The following is a 19597-nucleotide window of genomic DNA, read 5'->3' as shown; positions in this document are numbered from 1 at the left end:
GGTGCAAAATAATTCACACCATGGTGCTTGTAAGAATGGTGATTTCCTTAATATACATAATAGAATCTATTGGAATTTTAATGATCTCTTCACTTGTTTCAACTACCAGTTAATCATCAGATCCTGAAGATAATTATATGTATGACTAAAAGGTATTGATTTCTTCTACCAAAAGAACTGTATACTGCCGTATTATTAGTTGCACCAATAGGTTACCCCATCTGTCTTCTATCTATCTATCTATCTGTCTGTCTGTCTGTCTGTCTGTCCGTCCGTCCGTCCGTCCATCCGTCCATCCATCCATCCATCCATCCTAATTCTTAACCACCCATCTTCCTTAGAGGGGGACTTAATGTCAATATCGCTATATTGTAGATACGATTACATTAAACCATCCATGCTAATTATGGCATTCTAAATTTTGATCCAAACATGATGAATGTCTGTCTCAATGGTCCAAAGACAGCTGCTCAAAAGAATTATTCATCTTATCCACCAATTCATTTCCCAGGCCATACCTGACACTAGGCCCTTGTTTCAACTATTACTGGGATCAAGAGAAAGGGACTCTTACTGATAAACCAAGCTGATTAATATTCATATCAACATTTCAAAACAGCTTTCACATTAATCAATGAGACGTTTAAAGCTTCATTGCCACCCAGAAAGATTTTCAGAGGCTTTGCTTCTCCAATTCTGCCTGCAATCTTCTCTTAAAAATATTCAATCTTTCATCAAATAATGAAGGGAAAAACAATGTTTGTGTTTTGCTCGAAGACAAAAACATCAGGAACCATCTCTGCTAATATGGGCTGTGAATATAAAAGTTAACTTTACTGCATTTATACTGTACCACATTTCAAAATACACAAAGCAGTTCACAATATAAAAATAGACGACTAAATTGTTTATCAAAAGTCAGCAAATAAGAGCAAGTTTATATTAATGTTCACATTAATAATGCACAGTCTCAGGAATATAGACTGTACAACTTCTACAGTATTCAGATGCATAACTTCTTTCAAATTCCCTAAGAGGTTTTCCGTGCCTAAATAATTACAGATGCCTGAAGTCAAGTCAGAGTAACCAAATGCAAATGCACACAAAGGTCACAAACTATCCTACTCTGATGACGCTTGCTGAAAGACTAAAAACATGTGTGTGCCTCTTCATCACTCACTAACACATAGGATCCATATTCCATGACTATGGAGATCCAACTGTACTGTCATTATGTTGCTTAGTCTTCAGCTTCTAATGCTTTTTGCAATAACATAATTTCTTACCATCTTGTTTCAAACCATTTATAAACATAATCACGGAAAAAATGGTATCAAGCAGATAAAAGTCTAATGCAGAGACTAATATAACCTTGCCAACATGAAGTATAGGAACATCTTTTATCAGAAGTACTTCATCAGAAACAGAAGGAAGAGGAAGAGTCCATAATTCAGCAGTCAATGCATAATTCCCTTGGATCTTCATTAAAATTATTCACATTGCAGTGCCAGAAGAGGGGAAAGAACTCCATCCCTATCCATTAAGACCTAACTGCAAGTCCCACCCCAACTCCAATCTTTTGGACTTCAGCTCCCATTAGCTAACACAGTTGATAGCAAATAACTGCAGTGCAAGTAGATATTGTATTTTTTACTCCTGGGATAGCATTAGGCTAGATGGACAATCTGTCCCAGTTAAATCAGCATATTTTTACTGAAAGGAGAAATTAATATAGAGCAGAGGGCATTCATTATTCTGGACTTTACAGCCTCCCAGAACAGCTTACAATTAAATCAACTAGAACAGAACAGGAACAAAAGTGTGGTTACTGTTCTTTCATTATACAAGTGAACTTCTTAAAGATATCTGACTGGTGTCTGAGGGAAAACAGTTGCATAAAGCATACACTTGGTCTGATCTAATGTGGAGTCTTATTATATTCTTACAAATTGTTCTTGTGAGGATAAAGAAAATAATGTATGATAGCAGTTACAAGGATTAAGGTCTAAGAAGGTACTACCAGGCATACTGTGACAATGAATGCAACACATATTATTCATCGTGACTATTAGACTTACTATAAATGTTAATATCAAATAGATTGGCTTACCTTTGCTTATTTGGCTTGAATGCTCATTGTTTCCTGGCATCTGTATTAAAAAAACAAAATCTACATTGACAATGCAATTGAAGAGGGAAAAATAACTCTTTAAGAAAGTTACAAGTGATTAAAAATATTCACAACCTTTAACAAAAATCTTAGTATATCAGCATAAAAATCTTAGTATATCAGCACCATTTATATTACAAGTTTCAAGTATCTAATGAGCTTCACACTTACCAACTCAATAATTCTTATAGAAGCCCAGCAAAAGTTAGGCTAATCTTATTATTTTCGCTATAGCAGAAAACAGGACTTTGCCTAAAGCTGCCAAATGCATTGGTAGCTAAGTCTTTAATTCCCTGTTCACATTCTTAGTTACCAAACTATACCATCCCTAGCTTAAGTAGGGTTATTAAACAGGCCCCTGGCAGAACATTATTTTATACCACTTTATTAGAAATTGTAATATAAAAAATTAGCTCCTTTGATCAATTTTGCCATTTTAAATTTCTCTGTGTTATAATCGACTGGAACTTATATAGATAATTAAAAGAAACTACTTTTTCAAGTAAATCCATATGGCCAAATATTGATGGGAACATATATCCCAGGAAAGCTCAAATCCAAATTATATTACAATCTAAATACAGCTGAAAAGGCCAAAATAAAATCTAATAATTCAGTGTTATATACAGAGATGTCAGAACTTAGCACTGTGCTTTGGAGCAAAAAGTTCACCATAGCATCACCTTGGAAACCAAGTTCTAAAAATATCTTAACTATTATTCCATAGTGACTAAGCAACTGATAGCAGATACTTGCTGAAATCGCCTATACATCATGTGGCAATCTCACTACTCAAGAGAAAGCATTTCCTAACCAATGAAATACAGCAGCAGCATAAAGAGGCACAAGGGAATTATTTGTTTAAAGTATTTTTCAACAACTTGCAACATATAACCTCTTTAACTTATTCCAAATCCTTGCTCACTTTGATCTAACTTTAAAAGTAGTGCTTACTGAATTTCTCCTGCAGCCCTGTAATCACTTTGCTTTCCTTTCTCTTCCTTCCATCAGATATTAGCAGTCTACAGCCCTCAAGGTCCCTTTTATAGCATTCAGGGCATAGTCTGGCTGTTAACTACTGATGGTTCTCATTTTGAGATAGAAAACTTTCCTGACATTTTGAGAGTAAAATATGGAGGAAAATAACACTAAAAGATTAAAGCATACACATCAGCATAAAAAAAACCCTCAAAATTTTCCAAATTCTGTACGATGTTTTGGTACCAAAAGATTACCGACATCTTCCACAGTAAAGTGCATATAGGAATACAAAAAGATACTTGATGTAAATTTACATAGTATTATTTCATGGAGCCTCTTTCAAAAGTGTAAACACCAGAAATGTTCGTGCAGAAAGAAAAATGTCTATTTCTAGATATTAAGTTAATGGAAGCTGCTTGCATTTGCAGATATTACATTTTGCTTGCTGTTTTGGGAAGACTTTGTTTTGAAATGTGAACACTTTACAGGTGGCCCTCACTTCACAGCCACTCGTTGAGTGACTGTTCAAACTTACAACGACGCTGAATAGGTGAGACTGATTCTCCAAATTCCACCTGTCCCAGTGTCCCTGCAGTCAGGTAATGATTTTTACAAATGTCATTTAGAAAAGCTTTGTTTATATCATTTTATGTGATTTTATGACACGTTCTGTACAATTCCTTTAGAGCAGGGGAGTCAAACTCGATTTCATTGAGGGCCGCATCAGGATTGTGTATGACCTGGGGGAGATGGGCGTGGTCAGGATGGGCGTGGCCAGCATGACATCATTTGTGCCTGTGGTGGTCCGAGCGCTCTGCCATACAAGCTCCCAAGCTCTGTTTTCGGCTGAGACAGCTCTTGCAATCCTCTGCCAGCGAAAACGGAGCTCTGTTTTCTCTGGCAGAGGCACTGCAGGCCTGTCCATCACTATTTCCAGGGCAGCCCTGCTGGATCTGGTCCCCGGGCCTTGAGTTTGACACCCCTACTTTAGAAAGGCATTTTACATTTTAAAAAATTGAATCAGGACCTATTGTGCATATCAAATTGTTACTGCTAATACTCATTTTGGCAGATCGTTTATACATTTATACACTTTTAAAAGATAGTTCGTGTAACTGGGGACATTTTCTTTTGCAAAAAGTAAGCTTTCAAAATAATTAAACTATCACAGTCAGTGATAAAAATCATTCTGTATCTCTAATGTAATAAATTACCGTGTTTCTCATATAATAAGGCCGGGTCTTATTTTTTTTTTGAGCCCTGAAAAAATGGCTAGGCTGTCTTTTCAGGGGTGACTTAATTCCCCCCCCCCTTGTATCTTTGGGTGGGCAGGTGTCGACGGCTTGGATGTTGACCTCGGCATTGGTGGGGCACTTCGTATCGGGGTCAATGCAGGCAGCACCATATCCGGGTGTGCAACAAAAGTACTTCCTAACGGCAAGGCCCCCACCACCATCCCCCCCCATTTCGCATGTTTTAATATAGGCCTTAATTTGGGGGGAAGGGCTTAATTTCATTTCATGCCTATAAAACATGCTGGGACTTCCTATTGGGGGAGGCCGTATTGTTGGAGAAACAGGGTAAAGCCAGAGGTGGTATTCAGCAGGTTCTGACCAGTTCTGGAGAACCAGTAGTGGAAATTTTGAGCAGTTCGGAGAACCAGCAAATACCACCTCTGACTGGAGATATTACAGTATCCTTCCCTTGCCACGCCCACTGTCATGCCCACAGAACTGATAGTAAAATTTTTTTGAATCCCACCACTGATTAAAGCCCTACGATTGGGGCATTGACAACCGACTTGCATTTATGGCCATTTGCAATATCCCACTGTCATGTGATTGAGATTTTCAGCACTTTTTGCCTATTTCCAGCAAAAACACAGATCGTGCAAAGAAATAAATACATAAAATCGGGTGCAGTCACATGAATATCAGTTAGGCTCAATTACAGTTTTAAGTACAAGATTACCTAGATATTGAACCATAAATGAACAATATTCTTTAGCCGCTCAGCTCCAATGGACAGTAAACATGATGGGTATAAAAACAGAACTTTAATATACGAGATTATAAGGCTGTTTACAATCAGAGCTGTGAAAAACTTCTTTTGCATTTCAAACCTATTTATATCAAAACTTGACATATTTTTACAGGTAAATCTTTTCAAGTACCTCTGACAGAAGTTCAATCCAATCTTTTCCATTTTCAGCAGCAACACGTAGAATTAAAGCTGGAAAAAAGGAGAACAAAGTTATCCTCCGCTCAAGTTTGTGTCATTTTTTTAATATGAGAAATTATGTTTACATAGATATTAAAAAGCAATTTAGGTAATAACATCTCTTAAATGTGTAGAATGTCTATAATAGTCATTATTATAGAATTAGTTTCAAGCATCTGATAATTATGTTTCAAATTAGTACTACATTGCTTGCTGTAGTGTGAAAATGTTATTCCCATTCTTCCTGGAATAAAAAAAAATACTGATCTGATCTGAAGCCAATTTAGATAGTTTAAAGTCAAAATAAAACCTATACAGCCTTATATAAATACACATATAGCTTTGTCATCTAGCACTTCACTTTTCTAAATGCGCGCATATTCCCTTTACCCCTAAATTAAGATTAACGTTTATATTTAACGTTTACTTCTTTAGAGGCTGAAATTGTTCACAGTCCATAATGCCAAGATAACAAGTCTAAGAGCCACAATCAGAATCTGGGCGCAATCTGAACATCAGCAGAAGCACCATAATATGCTCCCCAAACGTTTACAGTTCAAGGCCTACAAGTCATAAGATAGACAAAACTAACATTATCTGGCATAATTTGAAAAGAAGTTTGCCATACAATAGCATGGAGATTTGAAATAATGTTATATTGAACAGCTTCAGAAAATTAGACATACACTTCAGTTTTGTATTGCAGTAGTTTGGCATGTGTGTTCTTCTTAAGAGCATGCTTTATATATATATGATCAGCAGACCTGTTTGAGTTCAAATTTATTTGATAAATAATGGAATAATACATAGTACAGTATTTGCCAATGCAGTTTAGTTAGTTCAATGAATTGTCTGCCACAACCTCAATTAGTTTTTAAAAGAATTTTAATATATTTTATATACGTTATTTTGAATTGCTTACATAGAACCTTATTTCTTCTTGTGATTCTTACTCTCATCAGGTTTTTTTTTTCTTATTCTGCTTTAAAACCCATTATCCTGAATAATTTGATACCATCTTCATGTTTGGCCAGAGTACTTTACCTAAATACACACAGGCAAGTGATACTGTAATATATGAGTATTAAAAATGCATTTAATTTCTAAAGCAATATGATCTATAAGAAGCAGTTGGATACCATCATGAAAAGACTTGTAGCAAGGTTTTATAGGTATTATACCTGTCAAGTATGGTTGTATTGTGTGAAACATTACTAGTTGTTATGGTGCCTAATTTTTCTCAGAAATGATAACTTTGTACATATAATGGTAACTTACCAATGAGCCTGTTGCTTAAGAGCATTGTACAATAAAGTATGGATTCCTTTTGGACAATGCATTTTTCAGGAATTAATATTTTTAAGTCTGAAATCTTTTAAAGTTAATCTGCTCAGTAACCTCTTTCAAGCAAAATGTAGCAGCACAACTGTTGTGATAAATGCTTTGGGATGATTAAACCACTGATTTAGGTGCTGTATTAGATATCTCCCTTTTCTTCCAAGTGCAATTCAAGCTTTGCATGATTTGGATCAGATTACTTTTGGGACCATCTGCCCTGGTTAAATCTCCCTGTTCAATGCACTTCAATCAATGCTGTTCTGGAAGTTAAAGAGATGGATGAACATCGGTTTTTACTGTCTCAGTATCTCTCTCTCCCTCTCCCTCCTCCCCCTCCATCTCATAATGGTCTTATATGGCCACCATTCTCACACAAGTCACTGTGTAATTCTACACAGGCAAATTACAACAGGGGACAGATGAAACAACTGCCAAATGTTGCATAGAGCCTGTAGCCTTTCAGGTTCTCCTCTGATTTTCCAATTTTTTTCTTTCTGCCAGTTTTCTCTGACCACCTCTTCTGTAGACCTAGTCAGGCAACCCCATCAATCATGTTTACTTTTTCCACTTTTTCTGCTGTTTCTTCCTTTACTCTTCTTTTTCATCCAGTTGTGCCTTGTACTTCCCCAGTAACTCACAAAGGCAGACATGGATTAACCGAGCAAAAAAGTTATTTTTTATGAGGGAAAGCTACTACCTCTAGTTTGCAGTCTTGAAGACCTGTTTTTGAATCTGTGCCTATGAAGTGGCTTTCTATTTACATCCTGGAAAGGTTGGCCAGTATTATTTTGGATGTTCAAAGTTTAATGCTGATGCTGATGTTTTTATTTGCATTGTAAGAAAAACTATTTCCTTATTTGTATTCGTTGTTTTATGCATATGAGAGTAATAAAAGACTACAGAGCAAATGTATTCTATGCAACCACTATCTTTCAGTCCAGCAATGACATCTTAAACTGTGAGCCTGCTCTTTCAGGAGGAATGCAATCCTTTTCACAACATGCTGAATGTGAATTCCCAAGTGCTATCTCCTATTGACCCGCAATACTGTCCAGATTTAATTTCAGACGGGCTTTCTTTACTCAGCCTATTAGCAAACTTAAGTAAGGGCATTTATTGCATTCTTAATTTTATTTAGATTATGACTGGATAATCAAAAATATTATTAGCTAATAAAATTACTTTGTTGGAGAGCATTTAGGAGATAATGAGAGTGCACCATCTGTCCTAGTGGGTTTTATTGTACAACTCCAGGAGTAATGAAGATTATGGTGATAAATGCCATGTAGAAAAAAATATTTAGATAAGAAAACAGCAATCAACTTGTGGAATCACGGAGGAAAACTCCAGTGGTGAGATTCAATTTTTTTTACTACCGGTTCTGTGGGCGTGGCTTGATGGGCGTGGCAGGGGAAGGATGCTGTAAAATCTCCATTCAGAGGTGGTATTTGCCGATTCTCCAAACTATTCAAAATTTGAATAGTTACCGGTTCTCCAGAACTGGTCAGAACCTGCTGAATACCACCTCTGGAAACCTCCATATTCTGTCAAATGGTATCTACTTACATTTAAATATCTTAAAATACTTAAAATACCTTAAATCCATTCACAATTAAAACAGATAACCCATTTTTTAATTAACAGATGAACTTTCCCACCAACAATGACAGAGCAAGCCAGTAGTATAAGGATTCCCAAATCACGGTCCCTGGATCGGCACTGGGCTGTGGCATGCCAGAAACCAGGCTGTGCAAACAAGCAAAGCGTGGGGTGGAAGCAGCATGCGAAACCATGCCCTCTTCAATCTGCGGAAAAACCTCTCCATGGAACCGGTCCCTGAGGCCCAAAAGATTGAGGGGCTGCTGCACTAGCATACGAAAAGAAAGCTAACCCAACTCTCTTCTAGTACTAACGATGCTACCTAGTTGAGTAATGAAATGTCTGCAAGAAAACAACCAAGTTCAGAGAGGCACTAAGGACCCACAGTTCATCCCTGAGCTGCCAAAAATTCTGTCAAAACTATTTTTATAGCCTTAACTCTATGAAAGAAACTAAATAAATCTTGTGTTTCCTAATGCAATCCAATGCAAATTAGACTTGTTGAGTTCAAGGAGACTCACTAACACTGATGGGAATATAAAATTCATTTTAGTCATGTTTACAATCAGAGCATTTCTTTTTTACATTGAGTCACTACTTCTTTTTCAATTGTTTACTTACTGCTACACTGCCTTATGCCCCAAAGTTGAATCCATATGGGTATTATGTGCCAATTCCCTTTTGCATGTAAATGTGGATCATATTTTTATTTCCTCTTCCTCTTCTCCAATCCTTTTCTCCTTTGGTTTGGTAAATTATACAATACAATTAGGTGTCAAAAATGAATAAATAAATAAAACATACTCCCAGATAATCATTTAATGAATAATGGGGATGAAGCTTCAGTCCAGCAGTCATACAAGCTTACTTTTAGATTTCTACAACTGAAAAGTTTCAGAGAAAATGATTTAATTATTTTACTAAGAGTGTTGCTTTATGTATTATTCAGAAATAACTCCCTTGAGTTTCTTGGGTTTTGGCAGAGATAAGTGTGAACATGGGACTGCAGATTTTTTTGAACATTTATTTAAATCTTAGGTTCTCTAGGCCTGTCAATGTATGGGTGATCTTATTTGGCCACATTAAATAAGATAAGCCAAACCCCAGGGGAAAAAGAAAGAAACAATAATATATGTTTCTACACAACATTTTTAATTGCTAACATTTCGATAGTATGATTTTAACAATGCCTGCACTGTTACTTTTCCATGTGAACTAGCAGAGGCTTCTTGTAACAGAGAGGATTTTCATCAATTTCTTCTCCTGCCTTTCAACACTATCTTTCTTGCTGATCTGAAATGTCCCTTTTGCTGCTGGTAGCACATTTTCAGCAGGCAGCATCTTCAGGGGAAATGGGGAATCAACAGCCTCCCTTCCTCTATGAATAGTACAAGCCTATGATGGATCCAAAGCTTTTCTACAAATGAAAGAAGACCATTAAAATGAATCACAGAAGTTTATTGGGCTTCCTCTTAGGTTTTATTACGTAATTGACAAATACACAAAAGGCAGTGACACATCTCAAAAACTGCTTTTTTCTAACTCTGTATGCCAAGTGATATAACTGAGATTATATACCTTGGAACTTAATATATTCTTTTTCCTTTTTTGTCTTTTTTTCCCTTATGTATTATGTTTTGTATGCCTACATACATTATATTTTAATAGCAATTAGAATGTTTGTGAATGCTACCATTAAAACCTGTTCAAAACACACACATTTATCTTTCATTTTTGTTCTTTCCTGGGACATGTTTTTAGTCTTCTTTGAAATCAACGTGTTGAGTGCTTTCTTTTATTTATCTTTCATTGATAGCTCTGTAATGTAACATAGATTTTATCTGACTTATAATCTTAGTTGGTTATAGATTGCGCTTCATAGAGAAAGTAAATGTCTGTTCCTAGAGGGAAAAATCTCATTTGTAGGTGCAAAATAATAACACCTGCTGTAGAACATCAGGATGAACGGAAGTACTTCTTATATTTATACTGCAACTTAGCTTTCTTGAATATGTATGTATATGTATATGTATATGTATACCATATCTCCATATCCATATCCATATCCATATCCATATCCACCAGGTAACAGAAATAAAAATGAAAGTCAAAAGAAGAGATCCAACTAGCCAATTTTTATCTACTACCTGATAATACTTTATGCTAATACATTTCTAGTTTCTCCATTTTACTCTTAAGAGAATGTCAGTGTGCAAATCTGGGTAAGAAATGATTACTAAAAGACAGGAGGATAAATGATAATTCCTTTTCAACATTCAACATTAAAATGCCATCTATCAACCGCCAGGAATCAGTTAAACCTGGAGACATACAAATATTAAAATAAGTTTTCCTACCATAACAAGCATTTTTAGCTTTTAAAAATGTTGCCCTATGTAGTACTCATGTTTTATTAATTTATGGTATGGTACTGTAAATATAGTATTCAAATATATTTTACTAGTTCAGGAGCATCTTCCTCATGTCATTGTAGATGCTGAAGCCTCTTAAATCCTTTAACAGTATAGCTATAATATGGCAAGAGAGGCTTCAGAAACATTAAATCACTCCAACTCATCAAGGTGCGTATGTCGGCCAGCTTTTTTTAGCCATCTCATGAAGCTCCCCAGTGGCTTTCCTGCAGTTAATTGTGTAGCCCAAACTTACAGCAGCTGCCATTTTTAACTAGAAATTTAAACTAATGAAAAAAACATGCCTCAAATAAAGGGGAATGTTAACTAGACATATATTCATTCCAAGCCCATAACCCAGATACAGGCACTGGAAAATTGGCTAGTGAATCACATGGCCCATTCATGTACTTGTGCTAACATGGTGCGTTTTCCCACATATCTGAAACTGATTTGCTTTTTTCTTTACATTTAATACATGATCAGTGTGAATTCCAAGCCAGTACTGCCAAGATGACTCAGATGCCTGTTTCTCCTTCCTTTGTCATATTTAAACTTCATGCATCACTTGTTTCCAACTATATATATCCTATCACTGCTTTTCGACCTGCAAAAACCTATCTGAACTGGGAAAGGAGACGTTGCAGTAAGGTTATGATACACACTTGCAAGGAACACCACGACACCCTTGCCCTGCCTCAGAGAAGCAGCAGGGTCTGTGGCAGCTCAGAGAGGCAGGGCGGGTGTTTGTAGGCTGCTTCTTTGGCACAAAAACCGAACTCCCGATGGCAAAAAATGTTTAACAGACGGCTAAATCTGCCCCGCTAGCCATTTATCAAAATTTGCCTTTGCCCCAATCATAAGGCTGAATGGTTGAAAGACGTTTCCCGCCTGACTGGTGTGGTGGGAGACACAAAGCCTGGGGAATCCACCCTTCCTTGTCTTTAACATGTCCTGCACACCATACATAAGGCCAACGCGCTTCCCGTCGTGGCATCGGCGGCATAAGGATCACCCAGTGGGGGCGGCAAATTTCACGCCATGCCCGCTTTCCGGTTTAAGGACTGAGGGGAAAAGCACTTGAAGAGAGCGTAAAAGCGCCCTGCCTCTCCGGAGTTTTTTCAACTCGTTTCCGGGGGTTAGTTCTCCCGCTCCCTCAGCCTCAGGAAAAATAACGGTTTGGGCTCCGGACTCCCCCACCCCACCGGACAGGCTGCAACGCTATACAGAAGAGGGACAGGAAACAGCGGCAACGCCGAGGGGCGAAGGGCAGGTGACTTCCCTCGGTTCCCCGCCAGCCTATCCCGCGAACAAACTTCAAGGAGGGGGTTGAAAGCTCCCGCCGCATCCGCTTCCCTTGTCGGACAGGGGAGGAGGGGAAGAAAGCGGACCGGGCAGGGCTAGCGGCTGGAAAGCAACTCTCGTGCGGCGCCTGCTGCCGCCTTTTCCTTTCCCGCCCCGAAGAGGCGGCGACAGCAGTTGCTCTCGCTCGGGCTCCCCGCAACTCGGCAACTCACTCACCCCAGGCGCAGCACGAGAGGAGGAAAAAAGCAGCCGAGGCGGAGGGAGTCCCGAGCCAACCGCGCTCCTCCCCGCGCTGCATTTCGGCGGCGGCGGCAGCAGCAGCAACAACAACAACCGCGTCTCTTTCCTCGAGTTCGCAGCTCCCCGGGAGGGGAAGCGCTACCCTCCTGCGCTGGCCTCCGCGTCTTGCTGCAGCGAGAGCCGATTTCCAGCGGCTTCGGGATGGTCTCGGTGCCGGCCAGCTCTGTGGAAAGAAAATAAGAGCCGTGTTGGAGGTGGCGGCGCCACCTAGTGAGAGAAATGGCCACTCGCCGGTCGGCGCGGAGAAGCGAAGGGGGCCGACCCCAACCTTCGCGAGTAGCTTTTCACACACCCCTCCAGACCCGTCTCCCTTCACCGGCGGGGCTTCCTGGTTTCTTACCCTCTCCTTGCGGTTCGATTTTTGGCCGTTTCTATCGCTGGTAAAACCTTAGCAGCAGAGGCAGCCTGACCTGTACTGCTGCATTAGGGTTGCACTTGCAGGTTATAATTACGCGCTGTTGCACTGTCCGCTGCAGACTGCAACACCACCCCCCACCCCCAGTTCAGATGTGCCTCTAGTTCAGCTCAATATACAATGTGAAGTTGAGTATTGTGGTACAGATCACAGGGGAAAATATCTGATGTTGATGTAGCTTTTCTTTTGGTCTTGGTAATGCACGTTTTCTTTTTCTTTTCTGAACTAGGGTCCCTGAGGTCCACAGATTGATTTTAATGTATAAAGCAAAAGAGCTGACACAGCACCGCTTAGCTGTTAGAGCCTAACCTGTATTAAGTAACCTTTGAAATAATCTAACTCCGCAACAGGTCAAAGCTGATCTCTTTGCTATCCTGCAGTGCTGCAGTCTGGATTTTTGGTTGAGGCTGCAACAATTGCGCCCACTGCCTCCAAAACAACAGAATTTCACTATTGGGTGATTTTGATGTCCAGTAACTTGCCTCACCCTATCCTATTGCTGTGAGTGAAATCAGTACTGAAAAGGTTCCAAATTCAGGGCAGAATAGGTGGCTTGGCAGATTGCCTCTATGAAAAGTCACCCTGTGTGAGTTGGGAAGCAGTATAAATGTGTTTAATAAATAAATAAAAGCACCTGAAATTGTTTGTTTTTACATGGTTACTTTTGATGAGAAAAGAGTAGAGGAAGAAAGGGATTCCAGGCTGGCCATCAGATAAACATTAACTGATTGAGCCATCTTTGTCCACGTTATGTTTTGCTGTCAGTTCTTTGCAAGCACTATGGCTTCACAAAGCAGTTAACTTGTCAGTTACAGTTGTATCCTGGCAAGTATATAGAGTGTGAACATCACTTACACTCAGATTCCCCTTTGTTTTCAGTGTCAGAGCACAAGATTTGGGCAAATGGGATGGTAGGTCATCTGAGTCTGGATGTGTGCAGAATACGCAAAAGGGTAATAGGAATTTCAGGCTGGAAAGCTAATATATGACTAACGTGTGAACATAACTATATGAGTGTTCAATACGATTAGTATAGTAAGTAAACATTTCAATACGGATAGTTAGCAACCTCAATTGAAACTAAAGTTTCCATCATAAATCAAGGAGGTCATAAAGCAAGCAATCACATGACCAGGCCCAATTTTTTACTACAGTCATTAAGCAAACCACATGGACATTACATGAATACGGATTCCTCAATTGACTTTTTGTCAATTGAGGCTGGGAAGGTTGCAAATCACAATAGCATGACTGCAGAACACTGCAAATGTAAGCTGGTTGCCAGGGCCCAAATTGTGATCACATGATGTAGGCAGGGGTGGTGTGATGATCATAAGTGCCTAGACATTCAACATTTTTGCTAATTAAAATATTATGTATGGTTTTTAAATACAAGCAAGGCACGGAAGTGATGCAGGGGCTTCAAGTTCTTCATCCCCAGCTTAAAGGGAAACAAGGAACAGGTTAAAGGTTTAGAAAATTAATTATGGGTTCTATTATAACATCACCAAGTGTTCAGAAAATTTAAGAGAAAACAATTATATTTAACATTATCAACTGAATTGAACCATGACACTTCAGTAAGGGCATTTCAGAAAGGTTAACAAAAGTAAAGACTGTTCTGCCCTTTAAAGCAACATATTAAAAAATGCAGTAGAAATGCTGATCTATTTGAAATGAAATTAGGACTGTAATGTATACATACTCATCTGGAAGAAAAAAACAGAATACAGCAGTACACTCTTGCATTCTGCAATTTTAATGTAATATATAAATGCTGTATTTGGAAGTATATCTCACTGAATTCAATTCAGTCAAATTTGTTTCAGCTCTTGTTCTTTTTTTTTTCCCTGCCAAAAAGTGGCCAATTAGTTTTGTGCACCAATCAATTAAATCCATTTCTTGCAGCTGTCTGGCAGTTTTCCCCCTCCAAATAGTTTAGGTTTATTAATTAAAGGTTGATAGCTACTCCTTTATACCCATGTCATAATGATAACAAGATTTTGCACTAATTATGTTTGTGGAATTCAAAAAGATTTTGGACATAAAATTTTAATACTAAGCAAACAATAACAACAAAAAAGGAGCAAGGACACTTATTACTAAGTAGATATGCCTTGTGTTCTAAATTTTATGAGATTTAAGGCCATTTACTAAAACATTCAGGGTTTTAGTATATGATTTCTTGAAGAGACTGCATATGATTTCTTGAAGAGAATCAGTTATGTGCAACAAAAAGATTTTTCATTGGTTTAAGATAACCTTATTGAATGAATAAATGAATGAATAAAATGAATTAGTTTATGTACAGAAACAATATATGGTAAATATCAATACAAATAGTCTTTCAAAGGATTTGAGCAGTATAAATTTTACAAGTAATACAGTACATTAATAGCATTTAAAGCAAATTCTAATGATATGTGCATTTCTATTTTTTAAAAATTGTATTTGGTATTGTTTTAATAATGAATACTCAAAGTAGATTCAAATTATCCAATTTTGGATATTTTATATGAAGATTGAGCTTTTGAAAAAGTTATATTGCTAGGAAAGAGAAAAAGAAGACAACTAACAGCAATTGGATGGCCTCAGTTACAGTGGCAATGAATGCACTACTGGGAAACTTGAAAGAACAGGTTAGGGAAAGATCAATATGGAGAAAATCTATCTCTCATGTAATCACTAGGAGTTGAAAATGAGTTGATGACACTTAATCAATCTTTTGAAATGTTTAAAATAAAATTAAGCACCAAAGGCAATCTCAGACAGGATCCAGGCAAATACAAATTTCTGTAGCCTAAGATTTCCATTTTTCTAGCAGATGCACTGAGGAAACAGGATTCTTTAAATAATTACATTAAGGATTAGACTGTTAAGCTGCACTGATTTAGGTGAAGGTAAGATTATACTTACCTTCAAACTTTAAGTGTGTAGTTGGGAGTTGGGAAAAATAATGAATTTCAGAAAGTTTGTACAGGTAGTGCTTGCTTACAGACTGTCTAATTTTGTAGTTACAACAGTGTAAAAGAAGCAGTTTTGCAACCAATCCTCCCATTTACTACTGTTGCAGCATCTTAGTCAAATGCTAGTCAAATGATTGTCATTTGCATGCTTCCCAAACACTTGCAACTAGCACAATTAATAGAGAATTCAGATGTAAAATTATAAATTGCAGTCCTTGATACTTCGCTTAACAATCATGGCACTTATCAATCCCAACTATCACTAAGTGAGGACTATCTCTATGCAAACATACACTGTTATGATTAATATATGGCGATTATCTGGACTAATCCCTTCAGTTATCTTCATAACATTTTTGGAAGTACTATAGTTTGCCATTGTCTTCCTTCTAAAGCTGAGAGTGATTGGCCCAAAGTCAACCAGCTGGCTTCATGACTAAGGTAGGACTAGAACTCAGAGTCTTCCAGTTTCTAATGGAGTGCCTTTAATCACTATATGAAACTGAATCTCATAATGACAGAATGACATTACACCCAATATATGTTATTTTGCTTGTCCATTTTGGGAAAACTAAAGGTCATTATGAATTACATTGATGGTGAAAATGTATGCTAGAAAAATACTGAAATACCATTTTTAAAATATACTGAATGTTCTCCCTATGTGGTAATTTGACATCACCCTTCACCCAACTACAGAATTGCTGAACATCTGTCTCTTAATGAAAACTATACATAATGTAGATATTTGTACATATTCATTTTCTAGTCCAGGCATTTTGAAGTCAAATGAATAATCCAGAAATTAAACTATGGTAGGAATGACATGTATAATGGGAAAGACCTTGGGAGATTAGGTGAATGGACATTACCAAGGAAACAATCAGATAGAGACAGCCAAACGTGTAGCTGAATAGTGGGAGGCTTAGGAAAGACCTTTCCTAGCCTTTTGGGCTATAAAGGAGAAGCTGAGTAGAATTGTAATCCCTCCCCATCAATGTAGCTTTACAATAAAATGGAATTAGCTCATCCGGTCATTATTCCTATCTGCTTTATCCAGCAAGGCCAAGCAGCATGTGACGTGCTTGGCAATAATACAAAAATACAATAATTAACTTACTTGAACATATAAGCCTTTTGTTTAGAAATATACATTCCCCAGTTCAGTAATATACAAAATGGAATAATATGAAACACTTCCTAGTTTTGTGGTTCAGACATCCCATCCTAACTAATTACTAGCTGAGCAATGCCTTTCTTATGAGTGACTTGTATACAGGGCCATTAATCTTGGATAATTTAGGAAGCAGCATGTTGTGTTTTTATTTTGAATTTTGAAGGCATTGCCTTTGTGAAATGCTGTCATAAACATTTAGGAACTAGCAATAAATGTGTAACTGCTATTATATAGCTATATATTATATTGCAGACATTTCCATTTGTAACTGATTCACGTGCCTTTTTCTTTGAAAATAGAACAAAGAATACAAGATGCCACTCTAGAATACATAGCAACAGACAAATACTGCAACAAAAAAGTCAAGTTTGAGAAAACCAGAGATGATAACACCCAGAAGTCCTTATTCAAGAGTACCAAATCTACTCAATGCATGTATCCCCTTCTTTCCACAAACTTCCTATGGTAAATAAAAATAATGTAAAGGAAGTGTTGCCCTATTGAGCTGAATGCAATATGTCCTCTTTAATACAGGGAACGAAATCTTCCAGGATGCTCAATTATTCACTAGACTCTTGGTTCCCAAACTGTAACCACAGTACCCCGGGTCACTGCAGCAAACTCACAGATGCACCACAGGACATTTTACTTTTCAATGAATGAAGATGTTGGTGAATTCACTGCAGCATGCTGGAGAATCATGGCTCATATTTTGAGAGCCACTAGAGCACTGTGAAAAAAATACTGAGACATTAAGGTTGCTGTGAACCATCAAAGTTTGGGAACTAGGCTGTAACCACATTCAGTTGCATATAACTAATGTCCCATTCTAAGTCAGAGATTAGAAGGAAAATAGTAGTTATGCAGCTTAATTCTAAAATGAATTACTCATTACCAGAAGATACTAACGGTTAATAATCTGGCTGAAAACCCAGGCAGTTCAAGTCCTAGTAAGGATTCATAAGGCAAAGTAAAGGCATATAGCACTTGCTTCTTGAAGTATTGAACATGGTATATCAAGTAGATCTATTAGGCATAGGGACAGAAAGAAAAAGAAAGAGAGAAAGGGAGAGGAAAAGGAGAGAAAAACAAAAATGGGAGGGAAGGAGGGAGAGACCCATTTCTCACAGAAAACCTGAGTAGGCGTGGCTGCAGGTGTCATGTGATTGGGTGGGAATTGGCCACACCCACCCAGGTTGTGTGGCTCCCAATGTTTTTTTTTCTGTGGGAAACGGGTCCAAATGGCTCTTGGAGTGTTTAAGGTTACAGACCCCTGTAAGTTGTATGAGGCCTGCAACACCTAGGATTCCCAGCCATTATGGATGTCAAATAGGAAAGACTTCAGTAGGAAAACTTTGGGCCAAAACTTTGTTTTTGTGTCCACTACTGTTTTTCATCTTAATGACTGTCTTATTTTTATCATTAAAATATAACTTTAGAATAATTTACATTTAAATCCTAAAATCTTTCATCAATGCCTCTCTTTTATAATACTTGTTACAAAAGGACCTCTCTTTAGGAATACATTAACAGGCAACACAATGGCAGAGAAGAATGGATGATCAGAACAGTTTCCAGGATATTAGCATTTTTCTTAGTCACTTTTGACCCTGTTCCCATTGTATCATCTACAAATCAATTAGAAGTACCTATGTCTAATGTATGTTAAGTAGCTGAGCTTACAAGTTGGCTGTGAAACACAAGGAGGCTAAAAGTAGATCTGGCAAATTCACTTAATTAAATTTGTTTCGCCTGTTTGCAAATAAAGGAAATCACTTATTTTTGTAAATGCCACGGCATCTCTTCATTATACTCCTAAAACAGATAAATATAGCATTATTTTAGCAGCCACACTGCCAAGGTTGAGGGAACCCCTCCCGAATGAACTCCATATATTCTACCTCCAACTGCGCCAACTCAGAAAGCTTAAACTGCCCAAGGAGCTGCTGATACAGTTCTACAGAGGAATTATTGAGTCTATCATCTGCACCTCTATGACTGGTTTGGTTCTGCAACCCAACAGGACAGACACAAACTTCAGAAGATAATTAGGACTTCAGAAAAAACAATTACTACTAACCTGCCTTCAGTCGAGGACCTGTATACTGCACAAATCAAAAAGAGGGCTGTGAAAATATTTACAGACTCCTCACATCCTGGACATAAAACTGTTTCAACTCCTTCCCTCAAAACGACACTATAGAGCACTGCACACAGAACAATGAGACACAAGGACAGTTTTTTTTCCCTGAAAGCCATCACTGCTAAACAAAAAAATCCCTTAACACTGTTCAACTATTACAAAGTCTGCACTACTATTACTGTTAATCTTCTCATCACTCCTTATCACCCATCCCCTCCCACTTGTGACTGTATGACTGTAACTTTGTCACTTGTATCCTTACGATTTATATTGACTGTTTCCTAGTATGATTTGATTGCTTATTGTACCTGATGTCGTACCTGATGATTCTCAACTCTTGACGAATGTATCTTTTATGTACACTGAGAGCATATGCACCAAGACAAATTCCTTATGTGTCCAAGCACACTTGGCCAATAAAGTATTCTATTCTATTCCATTCCATTCTCCTATGTTGCCCTTTCTGTTCTTGAAAGTTTCTTTTTTTCTCATTCCCAGCAATTTTGTCTTTTTTTAAAAAAATGTATTTGCTGCTTATTATTTACTGCTGGGGTGGGCAGAGGACGGGAGAA

General features: G+C 37.8%; 1 protein-coding gene and 1 long non-coding RNA gene across 2 annotated transcripts in view; one reads left to right on the top strand and one right to left on the bottom strand.

The window, feature by feature from the left end:
* The window catches only part of B3GLCT (beta 3-glucosyltransferase), a 67740-nt gene extending 55231 nt beyond the window's left edge, over positions 1–12509 (bottom strand). The window contains exons 1-3 of the mRNA XM_026675026.2: positions 12241–12509; positions 5325–5383; positions 2111–2150 (exon numbers count right to left, since the gene is read on the bottom strand). Coding sequence (XP_026530811.2) covers positions 2111–2150; positions 5325–5383; positions 12241–12322 — 181 coding nt within the window. The 5' untranslated portion in view covers positions 12323–12509. The remainder of the gene's footprint in view (positions 1–2110; positions 2151–5324; positions 5384–12240) is intronic.
* A 983-nt stretch (positions 12510–13492) lies between these two features.
* Positions 13493–19358, top strand: LOC148130407 (uncharacterized). Its single transcript, XR_015749766.1, has 3 exons — positions 13493–13650; positions 16077–16146; positions 17182–19358. It is a non-coding gene; the product is annotated as an uncharacterized LOC148130407 (long non-coding RNA).
* Positions 19359–19597: the final 239 nt, after the last annotated feature.

Source organism: Notechis scutatus, chromosome 5, assembly GCF_049901735.1.
Source record: "Notechis scutatus isolate UNSWTSFEM ecotype Mainland chromosome 5, rNotScu1.2, whole genome shotgun sequence".
NCBI classification, from domain to species: domain Eukaryota; kingdom Metazoa; phylum Chordata; class Lepidosauria; order Squamata; family Elapidae; genus Notechis; species Notechis scutatus.
The sequence above is the reverse complement of the archived record's forward strand: the minus strand, read 5'-3'. Positions and strand labels throughout refer to the sequence as shown.